The 24460-nt window shown below is 34.9% G+C and overlaps 1 protein-coding gene and 1 long non-coding RNA gene across 2 annotated transcripts; one reads left to right on the top strand and one right to left on the bottom strand.

The window, feature by feature from the left end:
- Positions 1-595: 595 nt before the first annotated feature.
- On the bottom strand, positions 596-6289 carry LOC128987377 (uncharacterized). The gene is made up of 3 exons (XM_054408197.1): positions 6207-6289; positions 4590-4716; positions 596-1379 (listed from the first exon to the last, which is right to left on the bottom strand). The coding sequence occupies exons 2-3, from the start codon at positions 4711-4713 to the stop codon at positions 787-789; spliced, it is 717 nt and encodes a 238-aa protein (XP_054264172.1). The 5' UTR covers positions 4714-4716; positions 6207-6289; the 3' UTR covers positions 596-786.
- Positions 6290-23168: 16879 nt separating this feature from the next.
- LOC128984725 (uncharacterized) lies at positions 23169-23987 on the top strand. The gene is made up of 2 exons (XR_008489999.1): positions 23169-23360; positions 23877-23987. It is a non-coding gene; the product is annotated as an uncharacterized LOC128984725 (long non-coding RNA).
- Positions 23988-24460: the final 473 nt, after the last annotated feature.

The following is a 24460-nucleotide window of genomic DNA, read 5'->3' as shown; positions in this document are numbered from 1 at the left end:
TTTCTCTTTTTTTAAGGAATGTTTAATGTAAATAAATGTATATTATATACCCAAAAATATATCATAAAGTGATCCTTAATCAGTTCTTAAAAGACGTTGTGTATAAGTATACATAACAATGTAAACCTTAGTCAATGATCTATAATGTATATTTCAATAATTTAGTCTGTAGGTATCATACTAGTATGGATGGTCTTACTACACAAATTCACAAAATAACAGAAAAATATAATTTTCTCAAATTTTGGGTGAACGATTTTGATTAAAATGTAGTATGTTATACTCCGTTTGACTCTGAACCAGATAGTATAACCCGATTTGCTGTAAAATTTACGGTTTAAAAGTTGTTGCAACTTTTATGATTTTTTTTTATAAAAGCCTATAAATTCACCGAAGAAATTTGATTTTCAAAAAGCCGACTTGATCAATTTTGATTTAAATTGTTTGTATGTTAAATTCCTTTTAATTCTAAACAAAATGGTACAAACCCAATTGCTGCAAAAATTACTGTTTAAAAGTTATTGCAACTTTTTGTGATTTTATCAATAAATTATCAAGTTACTCTCACGGCTTAACCATGTGCATTAGGGTTGTTGACAAGCTAATGGGAAAAAAGTATGTGTCAGATTTCTGATACTCTTTATTATTTACCTGTAAATTTTTGAACAAGTCAAACATGAACTACATCATCACTTCATCATTCACAGTTAGTATAAAGGGGTACATCATAGTATCTGATAAATCGTGGGAACCTCTGACAATGAGTGATATATTTCACAACTAATGTTACTGTGCACCATCACGTTTTGGCAATTGTGCTGGATGTGACTCGCTCCCCTGGGGCAGTCTAGGCACTTGTGCTGGATGTGACTCGCTCCCCTGGGGCAGCCTCGGATGTTGAGGCACCTGTGCTGGATGTGACTCACTCCCCTGGGGCAGCCTCGGATGTTGAGGCACCTGTGCTGGATGTGACTCACTCCCCTGGGGCAGTCTAGGATGTTGAGGCACCTGTGCTGGATGTGACTCGCTCCCCTGGGGCAGTCTTGGATGTTGAGGCACCTGTGCTGGATGTGACTTGCTCCCCTGGGGCAGTCTTGGATGTTGAGGCACCTGTGCTGGATGTGACTCGCTCCTCTGGGGCAGTCTAGGATGTTGAGGCACCTGTACTGGATTTGCACTCTCCTGGAACTGACAGCTTCCTGAATGACATTGCAGTCCATAACCACAAGGACAGAGCTGAAGATGTACCCCTGTGACATACACTTCAGGGCTTGAAGGACCAGCTTTAACAGTTGTGTTGAGTAAGGTGTCAGGTCTACAAGTGGTGTCATATCCTCCCAACGCCTTGCACGTTGTAACTCCATATCTAACACCATACTCTGCAAACGATTACATAGTATAACTATCAAAAAAAGAGCTGTGCAGGAATAAAAATATTAAATTTAGTATACTTTATTTTATACATTTGGTTGAGATATGTGGATAGTTTTTACTTGGTAAACACTCATTTTACTTCCTAAAGATGTAGAAAGGATGTGAACAGATGGTTTACAACAGGACTTAATCTTAATAGCCCAGGCAAATTAGACATATGCTCCCCAAAAAATCTTCTAAAGCTGGAAAGTGTTTTAATACCTTTTGGGGGTCCCAAATAAGACTCCTGTGAGTTTGCGACGGATTCTGACGTCTGCTTAAGTTTTGGGAGTCGAAAAACTATGAAAATTTTGCACCTTTTTCAGTTTTTCGCTTATAACTCCTAAATAACGAATTCTAAGGAAAATGTTGTTCAAAGGTGTCTTTTAGTGCATTAAATTCCGCGTCGATTGATGTTAAATACGTCAAAATCGGCCGAGCTGTTTAGCCACTGTAGCTTTTCAAAGTTGGAATATTTTCAATAACATGGCCAAAAGGTTGATTATTTGACCAGTTTTCGGCTTACAACTCCTAAACGACGCATGCTATACAAAAATGCACCTGTAGTTAGTTGGGAAAACACAAAATTCTGCGTATGATGTTTTTTTTTTATTAATCAATAACGGCAATTGATTGTTACCTACTTTATATGGTCGCCATTTCATTGAAAAAAGTATTAAAGTTAAAGTTGGGAAATTTTACTAAAATTGGTAACAACATAGATCCTATCCTTAAATGGATTATGAATTATTAGATAGTGGTTTATTCCATGATGGTCATCCAGAGGTTTATCTAATAAGGTGTGATGAGAGTAAGACACCCTATGTAATTTTAAGTCTAATATTTTTGTCTGAGGTTCCGAAAATTCTAGGATTCATATTCCAACCACCCATTATACAGGGTGAGTTTTAATTGTCCCCCCAACTTTTTTCTACATTTTTTGAATATCAATCCCAGATCACTTTCAAACATTGTTGGGTAGTAAGTACTTCATTTTGACAAGGTGGTCATTTCCGGCCGCCATCTTGGATCCGCTATATTGGATGTAAAATATTTTTTTCAAATGTAAAGGTGGGGTTGTGACCCAATATTTCGAACTAGATTTTTACCCTGATTACAATGCCACAAACCGTTTTTAAAAATCTTGATTCATTCCAAAGTTATGGGGGCTTTTTAAAACTTTATTTTTACCCCATTTTAACATTGTGCATGTACAAACTAAGACCATAATCTCAAAATAGTGCTAGATAAAGATAAGTATACACTACCAGTCATTGTCGACGTATTTTCACTTGGTTATGACTGATGTATTTTTATCGGCCGCCATCTTGGATCCGCCATTTTGAAATGTGATGAATTATTTTAAATGTGAAGGGGGTGTTGTGACCCATCATTTCGAACTATTTTTTAAGTTAAACTCAATTCCATGATCCGTTTTTCATTTTGATATTTTGATGTTGAAATATAGACATTTTTAACAAAAAAATTGCAATATTTAATAAATAAAACTTGGTAACAAAAAATTGATTGCGGCATTGAGTTAAGCTTAAAAAAATAGTTCGAAATGATGGGTCACAACACCCCCTTTACATGTGGAAAAACATATTTTGCATCCAATATGGCGGATCCAAGATGGCGGCCGGAAATGACCACCTTGTCAAAATGAAGTACTTACTACCCAACAATGTTTGGAAGTGGTCTGGGATTGATATTCGAAAAAATGTAGAAAAAAGTTGGGGGGGGGGGGACAATTAAAACTCACCCTGTATAATGGGTGGTTGGGATATGAATCCTAGAATTTTCGGAATCTCAGACAAAAATATTAGACTTAAAATTACATAGGGTGTCTTACTCTCATCACACCTTATAAAATAAACCTCTGGTTGACCATCATGGAATAAACCACTATCTAATAATTCATAATCCATTTAAGGGCAGGATCTATGTTGTTACCAATTTTAGTAAATTTCGCAACTTTAACTTTAATACTTTTTTCAATGAAATGGCGACCATACAAAGTAGGTAACAATCAATTGCCGTTATTGATTAATAAAGAAAACATCATACGCAGCATTTTGTGTTTTCCAAACTAACTACAGGTGCATGTTTGTATAGCATGCGTCATTTAGGAGTTGTAAGCCGAAAACTGGTCAAATAAGCAACCTTTTGGCCATGTTATTGAAATTATTCCAACTTTGAAAAGCTACAGCGGCTAAACGGCTCGGCCGATTTTGACGTATTTAACATCAATCGACGCGGAATTTAATGCACTAAAAGACACCTTTGAACAACAATTTCCTTAGAATTCGTTATTTAGGAGTTATAAGCGAAAAACTGAAAAAAGTGCAAAATTTTCATAGTTTTTCGACTCTCAAAACTTAAGCAGACGTCAGAACCCGTCGCAAACTTACAGGAGTATTATTTGGGACCCCCAAAAGGTATTAAAACACTTTCCAGCTTTAGACGATTTTTTGGGGAGCACACCCTATATTTGGTCTAATTTGCCTGGACTATAAACAATGTATGCATTAATTTATTACTGGACACTAGAGTTCATCCCATGGAGGAAAACTCGACCAAAAATATGTAATGTACTTCTCTATTTTCACCCCATGCTGTAATAGCTATTTACATTACAAGTGTAGTAAGAGCGTTTTTACATCACGCAGGTGAATGTTGTGGAACGAGCGAAGGCGAGTTGCATAATTCACCGAAGTGATGTAAACACGCTCTTGCGTAACGTGTAACGTAAAAGATTTTACCTGACCCGACAATATTCAGGAGGTCACGAGCAATATTATGCTTCATTATCAATTTCACTCATCTTCTAACAGTAACGTTCATTTACAAACAAAAGCTAGGTTAGGAAAATTCTTCAAAGCATAACAATAAGATTCAAACACAGCTGATTTCTAGCGTTGATCGTCGTTGGCTCCATAGAGGTATATTTTTTAAGTTATCCACTCAATGTTATTTAAATGGGTTTCATTACATCACCGAGTGAGTTTTTTTCAACTTTACATCACTCGAGAAGTAAGGAAGTTGTATACATCACGCTTGGGATAGGGAAGTTTAACATGGCGGGTTAGGTAAAAATATAAAATATTTGATTTGTGATATTTTGGACATGTCTGGTTTTTCCAGATGTTGGAAAATTGTAACTTGCTTTACCTTACCCAGTACACAGCAATGGTCTTGATTGCAGTCAGCATCAGAAGTGCAAATAACTTGGGTCATTGTAGTTGTGACACATACAATTGCCATCACCAGAACTAGTAGGCACTGTGTGAACCTGAGCATGTTCTGCAAATGCAATTGAACTATCGGTAGTTAAATTAAGAGTCAGGAGGGGATAATAATTTACATGAGGAGATATGGCCCTGAATTTGATTTTAGTCTGTCTTGTTATCATTTCTGATCTTGATTAAATAACATGTAGAAAAAGTGTTAACCAAAAATTTAGTATTTCTCAATGAGTTTGATTTAGAAATTGGTTAGGTACTGTTTTCCCACCTACAATTTTGAACTGATTTCAATAAGCTAAGGTTACTATAATGTTTTATATTTAATCCCCAACAAATATATAAGATTTATTCTATAATACAAAAAAATCAATGCATATAATAATTATCGAATAAGAATGGTAATAAAGTACAAATTTATAATAATAAAGCATAAACCAACAAAATGGGTGTGGTAGTACACAGAAGACAGTACCCGTATTATAGATTAATTTCCTTAAAATTCCATTGGTGTACAAACTCAACAAAACCTATTATAATATTGGACTCATAGAACAAGTACAGCCTCTGATAATGTGTACTGGTATTCCTTAAATTCCATCAGTAAATACAGGGCGTTTATAAAAGAATCATCATGTTTTAATGGCATGTACCTCACCCAATTCTTGTCTCACATTAATATTAGAAACATGTGCTTAAAAAGCATGTTTCCAAGTTTTATAATCAGCTGTTCAATAATCAGTCTTGGTTTTGTATTGGACGTGTTTGCATGTTTGCAAAATAATTACAACTCAAGAACAAAAATTTGTGTTTTTCATTATGACAAAGTGTTTTTCATGAAGTGCATCTTTAATAACCGTCCAGCGTGAGTTTCGGAGTCATTTTAGACGGACTCCTCCTACATACCAAAGCATTTTAAGGTGGTATCGCCAGTTTAAGAACTCTGGAGGTGTATTAAAATGTAAAAGCAGTGGTCACGCAAGAGTTCTCTTAGAAACTGAGGTGGATTGGCAGATTTAACGATAATGACTTGACCCTTCTCAAATGGCCCCGTAGATCTTCTGATCTTTCGTTGTGTGATTGTTTACAACGTTTTTATAATGCCAATGCTTCAAACACTTCAAGGGCTCCGTGGACGAATTCGCAATGCCGTAGAATCAACCAACCTTGCGATACTAGCCGGTGTATGGGACGATTTACAACATAGATTGGAAACTTGCTCCACGGCTAATGGACGGCACATTGAGCACTTATAGGGGTATCTATGAAAAATGTAAGAGTTCTCCTTTCTGTTGATATATTTTATATCCATATTTGTTTAACATTAACGTCAATAAAATGTTTTAAAACCTGATGATTCTTTTATAAACGCCCTGTATAGCATAGATAAAAAAAATTGCATTTTTGTAGTAGGTATTTTGTTAATTTAAAAATGCATTGATTTGTGTGGCTGGTTAGCCTTGCTAGCTCAAACTATTTCTCTAGTGCCACAAATATTAATATTTGTAAACTTACAAAGTACCTTTGACTATACAACAAAAAAGTACTTACTTTGTAGGCCTGTAGATGAGCAGATGTGTAGTGTCTGTATACTGTAATTCTCAACCGCCTTTAAGAGGAATGTATTTAAGTGTGGTAAATTTTCTTAAGATAATTTTAAATGAATGCAAAATTGCAAAAGAATGTTGTAAACCAGGCAATTGAATAAATACATAACCATGAGGGCCTGATAACATTTTTGCACAAGAATACAATGCAGTAGTATCTGATAAGCTAATAAGGAAACACCTGTTGACAGCCTTAAATCAGAATGAGTTGTGGACGTCTTTCTTGAGCCCTTGTCTCTGGTTGTTCTTTATCTGGTTGGTTGTTACTACATGTGTTATTATATTAATCTATAAGTGAAAAAGAGAATGTTGGTTTGTATATATTTGGCAGTGATAAACTCAGACACCGCTGGACCGATGGCTGCAAAACTTGGTACATTCATGTAGAATTATTACATGGAGTAGGTTTATACACCATCAATTTCATGATAATTTTCAGGGCTTAGCCCTGGGACTGTCTTAAAAGCTACCCTTGTAAGGGAAGTTGAAAGAATATAAGATTTGTTTAGTAACAAAACATATAACAATGGATTATGAACATGATATGGAGAAAATCATACAGTATCCAATAATGATATTATGAAAGCAAAATAATATTGAAGATACATTAGCTGTTATATTTGTTTTTATTGATAGTTTGTTTACTTTTCCCTGAGTTAATGTTTGACTAGTGTACCTGTTGCTCAAAATCGAGCAATTGCGAAGTATTACAAGTATTATTGGCGAACAAAATCTAATTTATATTTTTTTGTTGAGTAATACATTAGATAAATTAATAATGATGCTTGATGACAAATATGTGCTTGCATAGTAGACCAAAATTATGAAAATCGGGCGGGTAGAAGAGCCAAACGAACCCGGAAAAGAAAAACTAAATTTAACTCCCATAAGAAATACATGGGGAACAAATTTCGTTTACGTATAAACCGACTGGGGTTATAGATAAATATATGCCGATGCTTATATTGGCTAATCTGTGCGTGCATACCTTCAATTTGAGACCTCAATCATGAAAATTGGTTAAAACAAATTTACCTCCCATAAGAAATGTACAGGGGCGCTTGTGCATAACTCGAAATATACGTCAAAATGAATGCCGATGATTGATGAAATCTGTGGTCCGTCTACACCTTTAGTTTATGGCCAAAATTATGAAAACCGGTCGGGTAGAAGACCTTTAACCCGACTCAGAAAAGAAAAACCAATAATTTTTATAGATGGCAATAATTGGTTATTAGTATGCATAATCTAAACATACGAAACATGTGTTAATAATTTAACAGCTTATTGTTCTATTGTTATTTAATAGATTTTTATCTATATAAATAAAATTAGAGTTTTGTCTGTACATTGCTCAGAATTATATATTTTTAGGTTATTTTTACGTCTTATACATTAAATAAGCAGAAACGAGTCTTATCTCAATTTCTGTCTGTCTGTCTGTCTGTCTTTCCCTTTGTCTGTAACACTCAAGATGGCATTTTACGCTATCTTCTCCTGGAAAACGAGAGTACCTATCAAGATCCAAGTCATTTTAATGTATTCACTGGATTGGCGAGATTGTCTTTAGCCATTAAAATATGGCCTCACTACTTTGTAAATAATATTACGAACGTTCAAAAATGTAGTTTTGTGCGATTTATGTCAAGTTTTCGTCCAATTTTTTTGAACGAACAGCTGTTCGGATCAAGATTATTTTTCCTAGCTGTCACTGATATGTTTACCAATGTTGTTTACAAATACCGCAACCTTTTTCAATCACGTTTTGAATGTAAATCCCAAGTGATTAAAAACGTTTTTCTTACATAACGGATTTAATTAATCGAAAGTGCAATAATATAGTGTAATAGTGTAACCGTGTAAATGAAATTAAATAACTAGGCATCATCCAGTTCAGGAACCAGAGATTCTTTGTGTATAAATTGTTCTTGAGTTTTGATAACCAGAAAGAAGACCTTGAATCAGTGTTGTATACGGCTGGGAAACTATAAATTTAATAATGATCGTCGCCAATGGCTTAGAAATATGGTTTCCACTCATTGACACGGCGCTTCAATGGCGGTTGTGTAAAGTGGTAAGTAAAAAATCACAACTGCAGTGGTTGATTGTAACAATGTGTTATTTTCTGTTCCTACCATTGACTATATATATATAGTCAATAGTACCTACTCACCGTGTGATGCAATCGCTGGACCATTGTACTTGGGTACGTACGCCTACCCAATTATTCATAACAAACTGTTCGACGACGATCCTTGATACTGGTACTTTTCCCTAGAATACACGGCCTACCTATGAATCATTGAAGTGTTTTTGTACGGTTATTGGTTACCTACCTAGAAAATTCAAAAATTTATCATTCACATTTTATTCTTATGGAGAATAAGTAAACTGTTTTAGTTTGCTCGTTTATGGATATATTTTGATAACACTTGGCAAATTTATTTATTTTGACCTAAGCTATTAATATTTTAATTTGAAAAACACACTTTATTATCATTTCCGTAGCAGCAAACCTAGGTACTAATTAAACTTAATGTTTTTGAAATAGATTTAATTGAAAATCAAATCAGGCAAATGGAAACTCACTTAATCTGCAGGTTTGCTGCGGTGGGGGTATTTTGCCTATTCGATGAAATGCAGAGATTGCATCACAACCTGTGATTGCAAGGAAAATGAAAGATCGCTGCAGATTTCTGGAGAGAGTTGAAAAAACAAACCATTAAACAATTTTTAATTATTTTAATTATTAACGGCCGCCATTTTGAAATGACCTAATCAAACTCAACCATTGACAAACTGGGATTAGATATAGTATTCAAGCACTTGTATGTCAAATTTCATTAAAATCGGTTAAGGCCTTTTGGTATAATAACCAATTCATAGCGACCCAGCATCCTCTTACTAGAGCCATATTGATGACGTCATTACGGGCTATCAAGGTCCTTAAAATTGGAGTCTGGGCGGTTTTACATTCTTGGTCTTATATGTTATCTTCACCCTAAGTTGCAGGATCACCTCCAGAACTAAAATATTTTTCTGCTACCAATCCCCACTACTAAGGCCCCGTTTATGCACCAAGTGCGGGAGCGGTGCGATAGCGGGCCCGCTCCCGCTGTAAATGAGTCTGTTTATGCACGAAGAGCGATAGCGGTAGCGGTTGGTTAAAGGAGAATGGAAGGGGGACACAGTCTTGCCAACTCAAACTCTGCCAAATAATTAACACAACTATTTTTCCTAAGTGCACGGGTGCATGGGTCAAGTTGGCAACCCTGGCTTCAGCCCAAGCAACCGCTGCGATTTCTAACTACACAGCGGGCGAATTAGAAACCGCAGCGGGAGGTCAACCGCTATCGCTATCGCTCTTGGTGCATAAACAGCCCCATTTAACTCAATGGTGTTAGAAATCGCTCCCGCTGTCGCTACCGCTACCGCACTTGGTGCATAAACGGGGCCTTAAGCTGTCAGTGTCAAGACGATGATGGAGAAGAACGAGTTAGAGACCCTGACGATTCCATGGAAGGTTTGCATTAGTAGCTGATGAACAATATGACACGTAGTGCTTAAAGAGGCGTAACTACCAGTTTCTTGGTTAATTTTTTCTCACAACTTAAACATGTGACACAGACTCATGATCAATTTTGTAATAGGTGATTGATATTAATGAACTGGGTTAGCTTACCTTAATTAATTGGTCATATTTAGTTTTTCATTAATAAATTAGTCTTTTCTAATAAACTATAGGTTGTATTGCTTTTATTATGTTCTTTTTCGATTCTGCATCCTAAGAAACATAGAAAACGACACCCCACTTGCTTGGATCCCATAAAAAAAATTCTCTCAAAATCACTACCCCCATAAACTTAAAACCCCATAAAATGGTACTTCCACCCCCACAATCACTAGGGACTCTTCAGATTCCAATACCTGATGGTAATTACTACGTTTCCTGCATGTTTCATGAATGGACTAATTTTTATGTTTTCTTAGGCGAGTTTTACCTGTACTAACACAGTTGAAGGGTATCCACCAACAGAGAGTGCTACAGTAAAATGTAATAGGCCTACTTGCTGCATAAACTAAAATGTGATCTCGATTACCATTACTTGCCTTGCTTTGTAATTGTTGTACTTCGTGACAAATATATGAAAAGTTATAATTCTAGTAATCTCACGTGGTATCAAGTGTACTAAAGTGAGATATACTGTGTTTGTAACATTATCTTTATTTAACAAAATGATAGTAGTCCGTTGGAAACTAAATCACGAGTTTAACCGCACATCACATAATGCACATGTGTATAACTCAACGCTATAATGACCTCGTCGCGACAGGTCATCGACCCCACAACAATATTATTTTACGGTTGTGTCTTGTTGTTCATACGCTTGTAAATTCTATTCAGTAGTAATATAAAATTCAATATTTTTAGATTTCTCATCACCATGTCATTATGTGGTGTGGCTCATATCTTAAATAGAATATAATTCGCTCTCGACCCTTAGTCATTTTGTTATTCAGTTAAATGTAGACCTAGCTGGAAGTTAAATGTAAAAGAGTATTCTGTATAATGTTGTATTAACAGAAGTTCAGAAAAACTAAGGATTTTCAAAAGAGTTTGATTCCGTCACCGTTAATTCCTCTCCATAGCAGCCTCACTTTAACCTTATTCATATTGTACTTTGTTCTCCACATTCCAAAGGAAAAAAGCTTACAGTTTATAGCGTTTTATAGCAATTTATAGTCAATAGCTTTTTGATGGTTCAAAACTGGGTCCAGCTGTTCCTGATCACCGGGCTTTAAATAAATGATCCTGGTTAACGAAATGACGATCTTAGTCAGTAACAATGATACACAGATCAACTCCATTTTACAGAGTTTTCATTCTAAAACCTGTGCAACGGTACATCCTTCAGGAAACATACAGGACACATCAAGGCATTGTTCGTATGAAATCACTAGCCCGACGGTACTGTTACTGGAAATTGATTGACAAGGACATTGAAGCTGTTGCAAAATCTTGCAGAGCATGTGCAGACGTACAAAACAACCAAATGGACGCTCCCGCTCACCTATGGGAACCTCCGAAGAACAACTGGGAGCGTATACACGTTGATTATGCTGGTCCCTTCCTTGGACATCATTTCTTGATTGTGGTAGACAGTTTATCAAAATGGCCTGAGGTGGCCATATGCAGGTCGGCACCAGTAGGTTGAATATGTAGTAACATTTTCAACAATTGTGCATCTCAGGGAAATCTTCAGCCGGAATGGACTTCCAGTAACAATAGAAGTGACAATCAATTTTCACCTCTGATTCTTTTCAAGCATCATTGATCCGAAATGGCATACAACACAAGATGATTGCACCTGGTCATCCAGCTACCAACGGCCAGACTGAACGTTTCGTATACATTCAATGGTTTTATACATTCAAGAACAAATTGAAAACAATAATTTGTTGATTTAAAAATTATTTACAAATTGTTCGCTTGTTAAATCTATCCAAATAACTTAAGGTTTAACAAGTACCTAGGTTTGCTGCCTACAGGGAGGGTTATAAAGTGTGTTTTTAGTAAAATATTAATAGCTCAGTATAAAATAAATAGATTTAAGATTTAATGGGTTTGATCCAAATATAGGGTATCTATAAACAAGTAAACTAAAACAATTTACGGATTCTCCATAAGAATAACATGGGATTTTTTAATTAACAATTTTCTCCGTAGCCAATAATTATACAGAAACACTTCAAAATAGGCCTACTACTATTTGTTTTTCCCAGACGGGTCTCAAACCTGGTATCTTCGGCTCATGAGCCTCTTACTGTACCTCTGAGCTATCTGTGGTTGTTGAAATAGTTTTCAAGTGGTAAAAGAGTAGTCAAAAGTTGCAATGGTTGCAATACCTAAAATATTTTTTATACCACATAACCGCACTGATACTGTTAATCTGTTTAGGTATCAAGTAGTTAAATTGTTTTTCTGGGAGTTCGAGAGGATACTGGTATTTGAAAATAGATTATTTAATTGCCATTAGATTAGTTATTTTGTCATCATTGATTTATCTATCTATCTATCGATCTATATAGCTATCGATATCTATTTACTTATTTAATACGCAAGCAGGTTTTTTGTGACAATTACTCCTCCGAAACTACTGAACTGATTGACATGTTTTTGGTGTCATTGGAAAGAGCGTAACGTGAAGTTGTGCAGGAAACTTTCTGTTTAGGGAAATAGTTAGAGAGTGAGGCCCTGGGGCCCTTTAAAGTTTCGTATTTCTCCATAAGATTAACATGGGAAACAAAAATTGTTATTAAAATACAGCTGTTGCCAGAAATTAAAAGTGAGAAGAATAACATATGTTGATTGTAAACAGTCAATAAGTTTGCTAATTTAATTTAACAGTTTGCTACAAACATTTACTGACTTGGTTGAAATAAAATATTTACTATTTGAATTTGGAATGACATAAATATTACAATGGAAAAAAGCGAGAGGGCCTGGATAATTTGATATACTAAAATGAAAACTGAATTAACACTGTGCTACATTTCTTAGTAATCATTGAAAGAGCAGATCGATTTGCAAACTATGGAAACACAGTAAAGTCATAGAACACCACCAAGGAGACAGTGCCTTGGAAACGCTAGAAATAATGTTTTTTTTTTTAGAATTTATAATCGTTATTATGGACAACATAATGCGGCTATTAGTTAGGCTATTTGTAGAAAACATAAAAACAATATCAGCTTTGGAAATGATAAAATATTTACAATAAATGTTGATTTATATCGATCTTTTATGTAAATCTTCAGTATTTCTATAATCTTTGAGTCGAATCTTAAAGTCATCAGAAATCATGAATGTTATTCATTTTAAAATAATGCCTGTAATACTTAGTAATTGCTCGAATTCGAGCAACAGGTTCACTAGCTTTAATTTAATACGCAAGCAGGTTTTTTGTGACAATTAATTACTCCTCCGAAACAACTGAACCGATTGACATGTTTTTGGTGTCTTTGGAAAGAGCGTAACGTGAAGTTGTGCAGGAAACTTTCTTTTTGGGGAAATAATTAGAGGATTAGGCCCTGGGGCCCTTTAAATTTTCGTATTTCTCCATAAGATTAACATGGGAAACAAAAATTGTTATGAAACTCCAGCTGTTGTGAGAAATTAAAAGTGAGAAGAAGAATATTATGTTAATTGTAAACAGTCAATAAGTTTGCTAATTTAACAGTTAGTTTGCTTCAAACATTTACTTACTTGGTTGAAATGAAATATTTACTATTTGAATTTGGGTTGGCGTTAATATTACAATAGGAAAAAAACTAGAGATCCTAGATAAATTGATATACCACACTAAAAAGAAAACTGAATTAACACTGTGCTGCATTTCTTAGTAATCATTGAAAGAGCCGATTTGCAAATTATGGAAACATAGGGAAGTCATAGAACACCACCAAGGAGAAGAAATAGAAATGGTGTTTCTTTTAAATTTTTAATCGTTATAATGGACAACCTAATGCGGCTCTGAGTGAGGCTATTTGTAGAAAACCCTAAAAAACAAGATCAGCTTATGAAAAATGATAAGATATTTACAAGAAATGTTGATTATATCGATCTGTTATGTACATCATGAGTATTCCATAATCTTTGAGTCAAATCTTTTAAAGCCATCAAAAATTATTACTGATTTTTGTTTTAAAATAACGCCTGTAACACTTATCAAGTGGTCGAATTCGAGCAACAGGGACACCAGTACTTATTTAATACCTAAGGGAGTATGTTTTATCTATGTTAATACGCAAGCAGGTTTTTTGTGACAATTACTCCTCCGAAACTACTCAAACCGATCGATATGTTTTTGGTGTCATTGGAAAGAGCGTAACGTGAAGTTGTGCAGGAAACTTTCTTTTTAGGGAAATAATTAGAGAGTGAGGCCCTGGGGCCCTTTAAAGTTTCGTACCTGTATTTCTCCATAAGATTATCATGGGAAACAAAAATTGTTATGAAACGCCAGCTGTTGTTAGAAATTAAAAGTGAGAAAAAAAACATATGTAATTGTACACAGTCAATAAGTTAGCTAATTTAACAGGTTTTCTACAAACATTTACTGACTTGGTTGAAATGAAATATTTACAACTATTTGAATTTGGGTTGGAGTAAATATTACCATAGATAAAACATAATCCCTTAGTAGATTTCTCATCCTTATGGAACAGCTGAAGACAATTTTATTGTTAGTTCTAAAGGCATTCAATAAATAAACAAAGCACGTCATACTCGTCATAGAACGATATCAGTTACCATTTATCGTTACAAATTATTACTAAACAACACGTAAGAGAATTTTATCCACTAAAAATTGCATCTCATATACGTACTATGCGACAATGAACGGCAGTGATCACTGATCATTAGCAAAAGGCATAAAACCACAGCGTGGGATGATCTATTGTTGTGACTGATCGCTTACGAGTGGTGCGAGGCGCAGGGCTGTTGCAAGGTCGGTTACCTCCCGCTATCTCCGCGTCCCGCTATCTCCGTGTACCGCTATCTCCGAATTTCAGAGTGACCCCTATAATCCTCGGTTACTTCCTGCGTTAAGACTTTCCGTTCAAACCTAACCTTACTTAACTTAACTTAACTTAACCTAACCTAACCTAACCTAACCTGACCTGACCTAACCTAACCCAAGGGTTAAATTTTCATCAAATCTTCCATCCACGGGGCTTCGTAGCCGTGTATGCAATGACAGCTAACAACGCAGTCAGTGACTGGATTATAAGGGTCACTCAAGAATTCGGAGATATCGGGACGAATATGTGTTATTTGCCACCAGTGTCATTTGCCACCACTCTAGGATTTGTGTCATTTGCCACCACTTTATACCTGGCTGGGTGAGTCATCAGCCCCAACCCTAGTCCGTCGGTCATCACCCCTCTAGGCACCGGCCGATGGACCAAGGAATACCTATAATTCACACTATCACCCTCTCTTGCAACATTTTTATGGTAAAAATTCCAACACTCTCTCTGATGTAGTAACACTTCGGCCCAGTAACATTTCGGCCAAACTCAAATTTCTTAGAAAAACAGTATCACTTCGTCCCACTCGCTTTTACAGATGATTAAATAAGCTAATGGAGTAACATTTCGGCCCGACGAAAAATTGACAAGGGTTGAGGAACGCAGTTCAGGTAGTAAGAGGTACATGACCTGTATACTTTGCAACCACCCTCTGGTGGAATGTCGCCCAACCGTCACCCCTTGCATCCTCTGACCTCACATGTCGGAGAATCGGTGGAATCTTACCTAACCTAACCTAACCTAACCTAACCTAACCTGTCAAATATTTTGTTGGGACGAAGTGTTACTAGTGGGCAGGTAGAGAGTTGGACCGTAGGCCACATCTGAGGGTTTCGGGCCGAAATGTTACTGGGCCGAAGTGTTACTTGGGCCGAAGTGTTACGACACGCTCTCTCTAGGAGTAGGGGAATACATAACGGAAACGCTCATTCCTATCTGTGGTTTTGTAGTGTTACGACATAGTTAGTGCTGTTCTCTTCAAGTTTTACAAAGTGTTAGTCTAATTTATTTATTAATTCGCTAAAAACGTTCATAATTATTTGCAAATCTACATGAATTAAGCTTTCCAATGACCCACTAATTAATAAATCGGTCCATTAAAACTCTAGGTTTAGTTATACAAAGATTTTTAAAGTTGAATTATACATAAGTAGATGCATATTGCACAAGAATGACATCACGGTTAAATGAATCTTTAATACAAACTTAATCTAAAGCGGCTAAATAAAAATGTAAACTAATAACGTACTAAATAAACCACATTCAATCAATAAATTAATTTATACCATAGACGCACTTGGTTAACATAAATGTTTTAGTTGCTTATTTTTAAGAAGTTATCAGGCAGAATTTTACACAACATAATACCGACATATGAAGGATTCTTTCCAAAGAACTTCAAGATAACTTATGATAACAAAACACAGTTTTTAGGTCTGTTGTTTATCCCATAACTGTTACATGAACCTAACGTCTCAAAGGAATAATCTATATAAATAAAATTAGAGTTTTGTCTGTACATTGCTCAGAGTTATATATTTTTAGGTTATTTTTACGTCTTATACATTAAATAAGCAGAAACGAGTCTTATCTCAATTTCTGTCTGTCTGTCTGTCTGTCTGTCTTTCCCTTTGTCTGTAACACTCAAGATGGCATTTTACGCTATCTTCTCCTGGAAAACGAGAGTACCTATCAAGATCCAGTCATTTTAATGTATTCACTGGATTGGCGAGATTGTCTTTAGCCATTAAAATATGGCCTCACTACTTTGTAAATAATATTACGAACGTTCAAAAATGTAGTTTTGTGCGATTTATGTCAAGTTTTCGTCCAATTTTTATTGCATAATCATCTATGAAATAACGAACAGCTGTTCGGATCAAGATTATTTTTCCTAGCTGTCACTGATATGTTTACAAATGTTGTTTACAAATACCGCAACCTTTTTCAATCACGTTTTGAATGTAAATCCCAAGTGATTAAAAACGTTTTTCTTACATAACGGATTTAATTAATCGAAAGTGCAATAATATAGTGTAATAGTGTAACCGTGTAAATGAAATTAAATAACTAGGCATCATCCAGTTCAGGAACCAGAGATTCTTTGTGTATAAATTGTTCTTGAGTTTTGATAACCAGAAAGAAGACCTTGAATCAGTGTTGTATACGGCTGGGAAACTTTAAATTTAATAATGATCGTCGCCAATGGCTTAGAAATATGGTTTCCACTCATTGACACGGCGCTTCAATGGCGGTTGTGTAAAGTGGTAAGTAAAAAATCACAACTGCAGTGGTTGATTGTAACAGAGGTTTACGGATGATGCTAAACTCGCTTTTCTAATGTGTTATTTTCTGTTCCTACCATTGACTATATATATATAGTCAATAGTACCTACTCACCGTGTGATGCAATCGCTGGACCATACAGCCATGCTCTTGGGTACGTACGCCTACCCATTATTCATAACAAACTGTTCGACGACGATCCTTGATACCGGTACTTTTCCCTAGAATACACGGCCTACCTACTTAAGAAATAAAATTACAAACGTCCAAAAACCCAACGTTGTGTGATTTTTGTCACATTTCCTTCTAAGATAGCCTTTACCAATCATTGTTTAGAGAATAGGTACGTAGGGCCTAATCTATTAAATAACAAAAGTTGTTTGTATGAGGTTGTTTTTTTTTTTAAACTAACACCGATAAGTTTACATTAAAAGTTTTTTACAAATAAAGCAATTATTGGGAAATAACTATGATTGCCGTTTTAAAACGTTTTACGAGAAAATCAAAAACCAAGAGATCAATAACCTCGGGACTTGATTAACTCATATAATTGGTCGGCTGTACTATAGTTCTCAACTGTGAACGTTGGTTTTTGGTACCGGTTCTATTCCTTAGAACCGTTGGTACTGTTGGTAGTAGCAAGAATCATTTTTAAGTACCAACACATCACTGTACTTTACAAATTAGTTATCGTTGGTGTTGCACCTTATTTATTATTACAGGCGTATTCAATTTAATTGATGTCTTAACTGTACAATTTTTGCTTTTTCTTTCTTGATTCCAAAATGTTAGTTTATGCTAAGAAAACGATAACGCACTTTAGTAAAACATTTATTCAACTAACCATAATGAATTGTTTAAACGCTTTACGTTGTTTATGTATCAATAGTTAGTGGCCTATTTTGGTAATATTTACTATAAATTACCAATCGTCTATACCAGGGTGGCTGGACCACCCTGGACCAGTCGTCTTCATTTCATATAGTAAAGCCGTCATTTCGGGTCATCATCGGTCCAAGCAAATATACATTGTTATGATGAAATTTGTTGACATTAACAAAATATTTTAGATACTAATTTTACAAGTACTTTGTTATGCTTAAAGCGTAGCAAACCCCCTAATTAAGTTCTGTATTTTTGGGTGTATGTCTGTTAGTAAAGCATTAATGTCCTTATTTCTCAGTGTTTCACGGAAAGGACAAAAGTACCTTTATAATGAAAATGTCAACACGAATAAAGTGTTAAATTGGGAGGTTGAAGTAGTACCTTAAATACTTTTAACCATTGTGGAAGGTAACTTTCAATTATAGGCCTACATTAGGGCTATGCCTCATAGATCTATAAAGCATTTTTTAGTTTAATCATTGGATTTAACATATGGACCAACACGACCCAGGTTACATTAAATTTCGAAGCATTTGTTTTGGCTTGAAACTGTCAGTTACTGTATTTGCGAAGGTTTATATACTGTATATTAGTTTTGCCAGCATATCTGAAAATATGCAAACCAAATTCTGTTCTTAATAAAAAGGTTTCAATAACTGACTACAATTAGATCCCCGTGCGTAGAACGGGCACACAGCTAGTCTATATATATAATTCCGTAAGTCAAATTTTTGTAAAGATATTGTGAGTGACTGGATGGCCGTAGAAGGATGGGAGGGGTCTTATTTTAAAGGTCTTGACGTGAATTTTGAGGGAAAACTATTCATTTTTCTTATTTTTTTACCATAAATTCGCAACAGAATAAAAATTTTCCCATTAAAACAACATGGGGTTAAATTTGTTTACATCTTTTGAAATTAAAACAGCTGTGCCACAGATTTGAAAATAGTGATCAATACACGCATTTGGTTTACTTTTAGCCAGTCAACTATGAAATGTATACTATAATAAAACTGAAATATTGAAGATTAGTCGGAAAACGTCTGCATTCTTTGTTTATATTTAAATCATAAACTCAAGTTTCATTTTTCATGCTTTTACGTTATTGTCGTGTTAAAGGAATAAACGACATAGAATAAATATTCTGTATAAATAATCAAAGAATCGAAATTTAATCTAACTTCTGTTTTGTTTTTATTTTTAAATCATATGTTCAAGTTTATTTTAAATGATGTTGTTTTCTTTATATTTCTACACATTTTAAGACTAGCGTCTAGACTGCCAGTGCAACTCCAAGGAACGAGGATCAGAGGCGCTAAAATTGTTATCTCTATCACTGTTGCTGTCAAAACGTATCATTTGTAGGTTAAATTTAAATTAAATATGATTATAAACTGTCATAACCTAACCAAACTTGCTGATAATGAAAAACTCGGATGAAGGTTTACTTATCGAAAAAATAGTTCTGTTCTAAAAATAAAATTATAAAATAAATGTCTCAAATTCAATTTTATAATTTTTAAATTATAAAATTAAACTGTCATAACCTAACCAAACCAACCAAACTTGCTGATATGAAAAAAAATTGTTGACAAAAAGTTAGTGCTATCAGTGGGATTCGAACCCGGCACCATCCGATTATCAGCCCGACACGCTATCCACTACACCACCAAGGCTCATGACTCAGTTCCGTATCGTTGCGGTAATGGTTGACGTCACGCCATCGGCACGGAGCGGTGGTGGGGGGTTTTCCGATCTGATCCTCGTTCCTCGGAGTTGCACTGGCAGTCTAGACGCTTATCATTTTAAGTTGGCTTTTGCTTATTTTTCAGCCAGTAAGAAAGATATTCCAGGAAAAGGACCATACTGTTTCAAAATTCAAGGACAGATTTATCGTTCAATCTCAGATTTAAGGACAGATTTATCGTTCAATCTCAGATTTGCTGCCTCAACATGATGAAGACCCCGTGTATGGCCAATTGTACATTATTGACACATCAACAGCAACAGAAATTCGTCAAAGGCGTCGAGAAAATAGTGACTTAAAACCTGAAATATTGTCAAAACTAGCTGAAATTCTATTAGAAAATCCATTTGCACAAATTTACAAAAGAGCTTCGGAAGAAATGGTTGTACAAGTTGACAGTGATTTAGAACTTAGGTTTGTAGACAGGATAAATATGGATCGTCGTAGGTATAATAAGCCTACTGCAGATGAAATTGCAGGCGTCTTCAATTCATCTGAAGGCGAACCTCCAATGAATTTTTAAAATTCCAAAAAGGGAAGCTTTAATTTATCCTCATTAACCACAAGACCAAAGCTACCTTAGTAAACCAGTATTTATTCACAAACAATGATATGTTTGCTGCCTTTTCATGTTAAACCACTGGAGTGATTCAAATTATTTATTGAAAATGACATCAAAAAAAGCAAACAAAGAAGAACAATAAACTGGTTTTTACACAAAAGATATGGTGTAGGGATGCCTATTCTGACACATAGATAATGTTATTCTGAGTTTGTTTAAATACCGGTATTGCAAAAAGTTGTTTTACATTTGAGCTTTTTAGGGACTTATGTCCCTACAAGCCACTAGTTTGATTAAATGTTGTTAACAATTTGCGATTGTATTTAATTCGAATTCCTTATGTTGTATGTGATTCTAATTTTATGTGCTTAATTTGTACCATTAATATTAGTGAGTAAAGTGGTTACTGGATTTCAGAACCATATTTTACTAGAGACCGTCGTATTTAACCACAACGGGCTATGTTGCTAGTAATAATAATACAAATATTTTTGTACTTTTTGTCAGTTATTTGAGCAAATTTTTAGTAGTTGAACAATTTAAGGGGGGGGATGAATTGATCATATAACAATAATTATAATAACATTAGCAATGTTAATTAATTCATCTATATTCAAATACCGGTATCCTCTATCAACTCCCAGAAAATCAACAACTTGATTCCTAAACATAATTATACAGTAGTAATAAAAATATTAAGTATAGCAACCATTGCAACTGTCGGCACCTCTTTGACCGATTGAAAACATGAAATATCAACAACCACAGATAGCTTAGAGGTAAGGTGAGGGGTTCACAAACTGGAGGTCTCAAAACCCGGTGGGGGAGGATAATTTTGATTCTAGTTTTTTCTCAAAATTTGTTTTTATGAACTATTTAATCAAAATGCTCAACTGATATACCTATATGCATTTCATACTAAATCTTTATTATTTCGTGTTTATGTAGGATATGTCCGGGATGGTTGGTCCTATGTGAAAACCATTTTTGAACTTGTTGCAAAGTCAATTTTAAAATTGTTGTAATAATTTTTTAAATTTGTTGTAAAATTGTTGCAATATAGTTGTTAAACAATTTTTGAACTATTTCAAAATGTGCCGGTTGTCAACTATACTCATATTAATAACAGTTTTAAGTTTAAAATTGATATCAAAACAATTGTTTTATCGTTTTTCTACTACTTGGGGGAACACACTATCCAAATTCAAAATTAGTTCTGAACACTGTCCTGATTAGGCAAGGCGTTAGCTATAGAGCACTCCACGTTTAACACCCAGGTTGAGCTGATGTGTTACAACTTTGGTGTTACATTCATGGAGGCTAACACGTGTGTTGGCAGAAGGGATCTGGCCCGTGATGGAGTGCACTTCACTCTTCAGCAGCCGACGAGCTGTTTCTCGCCTCGGACATTTGTTCATGGTTGTGATTGGGACCCTTTTGCAGTCTCAGAATGACCCACAAGTCTCTGGTCAGGGTGATTTCAACTTAATGCCTACCTCACCCCACACAACACAAGAAGATCCTTGGATGCCCACCCCACCCCACACAACACAAGAAAGATCCTTTGAATGTCTTGGGGATATCCCAGCGGGACATTTAACTTATGGACCTCTTAACTTACCGGTACCTCTGAGCTATCTGTGATTGTTGATATTACAAGTTTTCAAGCGATTAAAGAGGAGCCGACAGCTGCAATGGTCGCAATACTTAAGGGGAGTCGCTACTAAAAAATTACTAATTTTGTAAAAAACATGATTTTTTTATTATTTTTTTATCTTGTTCTATGGATTGTAAGGTTTCAGAAAAACATAACATTTGGTATAATATATATTTTTATCACTGTGAAAAAAATATTTGAAGTGAAGCGTGCACACCTCTTTTGGGGCATCAACTAGGCCTAGTACCATAAACTTCAACCGCTGTTTTCCGCGACTTGAAATTTTTTTTTTATATATAAGTTCTTATAACTTTTTAACTATTACAGCTATGAATCAAATTTTTAACACACATTGTTTATACTATAAATCAACTTTCTGTGCATGGATATTGTAATCTATCTTCTATACAAGGTGACAAAAAGTCGGGAAACGGCTTAATATCTTTTTAACTAAACCCGTTAGAAAAGTCAAACTTTTCACAACAACTTACATGTATAAAAAATACTTTTTCCAAGCATTTTCATGTTTTTACCTCCACCAGGGGACGACCTATGAGGAGTAGGTACATGATCTTCAATGTAAGCATAGGTTGATATGCACATCATTTTTAAGGTCTGGTCAAGTGGGGTTCATTACCGGAAACCGCATCTCAAAAGGTTCATTCGTTACAAAATGGCGGCATTTCAAAGTTCTTGTGGAATATACCTTTACAGGCCTTAATATTGCTAAATACTCGTATTAAACATTATCTTGAGAGCAGAAACTGTATTTTAAAGTCAACTAGCCCATATACTAAGTTAATTCAATCTTCAAAACAAATTTAACCGGGTTTCAGATTTCCAGGCTAATTTTGACTATGAGTATTTACCATTACTAAGGCCTGTGCAGGTATATATCCCAGACAGCACGTGAGCTTGGACCAAACTTGGTTTTTACATATTTCTGAATTGGTATGACAAACTTGGAGTTTGGAACCCACTACAAATTTAAAACAGCTTTGGTTAAGTGAACTTGTGTGAATGAGCCAAAACTAAACTTGTTTTATTTACATATATAACCTGGTTGGTCAAGTCCACAATTTAAACACCTAACCAGACCCACGACAAGCTTGTTCATGTGAGTCTAAAGTGAGCAGTGCCATATGACAAAAGAGTTTTCCCTCCACCCCTACCCAGAACGCTCCTAAAACCTGTTTCTTTGTGCTGAACCACCATTTTTGTTGGATTTAGACTTCCTCACTCTCAGTTGTCAGTTCTCACTTATCTAGTTCTGGTGTTGTGAGTTACTCGTTTCGTTACTAGTTGTGAGTTTTGTTTATGGTTTTGATACCAAGACGAAGCAAAGAAGAATTAAGGGATTCCTGTAAAGGTAAGATTTAAACTCCATTGATAAAAAATATACTTGTGTTGGTTAGTCTATGATGATATAAGTAAGCTAAGTTAAGCAAACAATTAATTTCATTGCATCAAGAACCCGTAGAATTTTGTTTATAGCCTAAACCGTTTGTGCTTTAACCTTTGACATACTCAGCGCTTCACTGAATCGACAACGTCACTCACTACACTATACTCTAATAGTCTACTGCTGAACTCAACAGAACAGTGCCAAAATTTGTGTTTAACCTTAACCATTATAGTCAATGCCTTAACCTAGTCTACAGAAAAAACAGGCCAAACCATTAGTTTACGTATAAAAGTAAAATAGTAAGAAATAAAAGTTTGATAACAATTTTAAAAACAAAGGTAAGTTAACACCCTGTGTTTGCAACACCAACAAATTCCAAATAATCAAATAATTATAATAACAAATGAAAATAATGAAAAATGATTTAAATGATAAATTTTAATAAACCAAATAATTCTAATGCAATTGTATTTTTTATAGATCTTCTGAAGCAGGCGGTGGAGTTGATGGGTTCAGAAAAGAAGTTGAAGGTCAAGTGGAAGATAGTGGGCATTGTATTTATTATATTAATAAATTGTCTTGAAATGTGAATGTCTTGCTTTCTAAACCTCATATATAACCAATATTTTTTCAAGATCACTCATAAAATAGGCTTCATTTTATCATAAATCTTTCTTGGTAAAAAATTAATTATAAGAAAAAATGTGGGCTAGCAAATGAATGGTGTGAAACAGCTTATATGTTAAATAGGTATAAATTATATTACTATTGCTATAGCATATTATAATAATAATAATAATTATTATTATTATTATCTCTGATCATGACAGTAATTGAAGTATATAAAACTTCGTACCAAATTCTGAGTGAGTCTATAGGTGTGAGTTTGTTTGCCCAAGTCTAAAATGTGCTAAAACCAATTCCAATATGAGTCTAGGCCAAGTCCAATATGAGTCTACTAAAAGCGGGCTTGGGTCTCCAAGTCCATAATGAGCCTGTTTAATTTATCAGTGTGAGCTTGTTTGCCCAAGTCTAAAATGTGCTAAAACCAATTCCAATGTGAG

The sequence above is a fragment of the Macrosteles quadrilineatus genome, unplaced genomic scaffold (genome assembly GCF_028750875.1).
Source record: "Macrosteles quadrilineatus isolate MER2022 unplaced genomic scaffold, UCM_ALF_1.0 Scaffold_2__2_contigs__length_208266976, whole genome shotgun sequence".
Classification (NCBI taxonomy): Eukaryota; Metazoa; Arthropoda; class Insecta; order Hemiptera; family Cicadellidae; genus Macrosteles; species Macrosteles quadrilineatus.
Note: the sequence above shows the minus strand (reverse complement) of the source record. Positions and strands in the feature narration are given on the sequence as shown.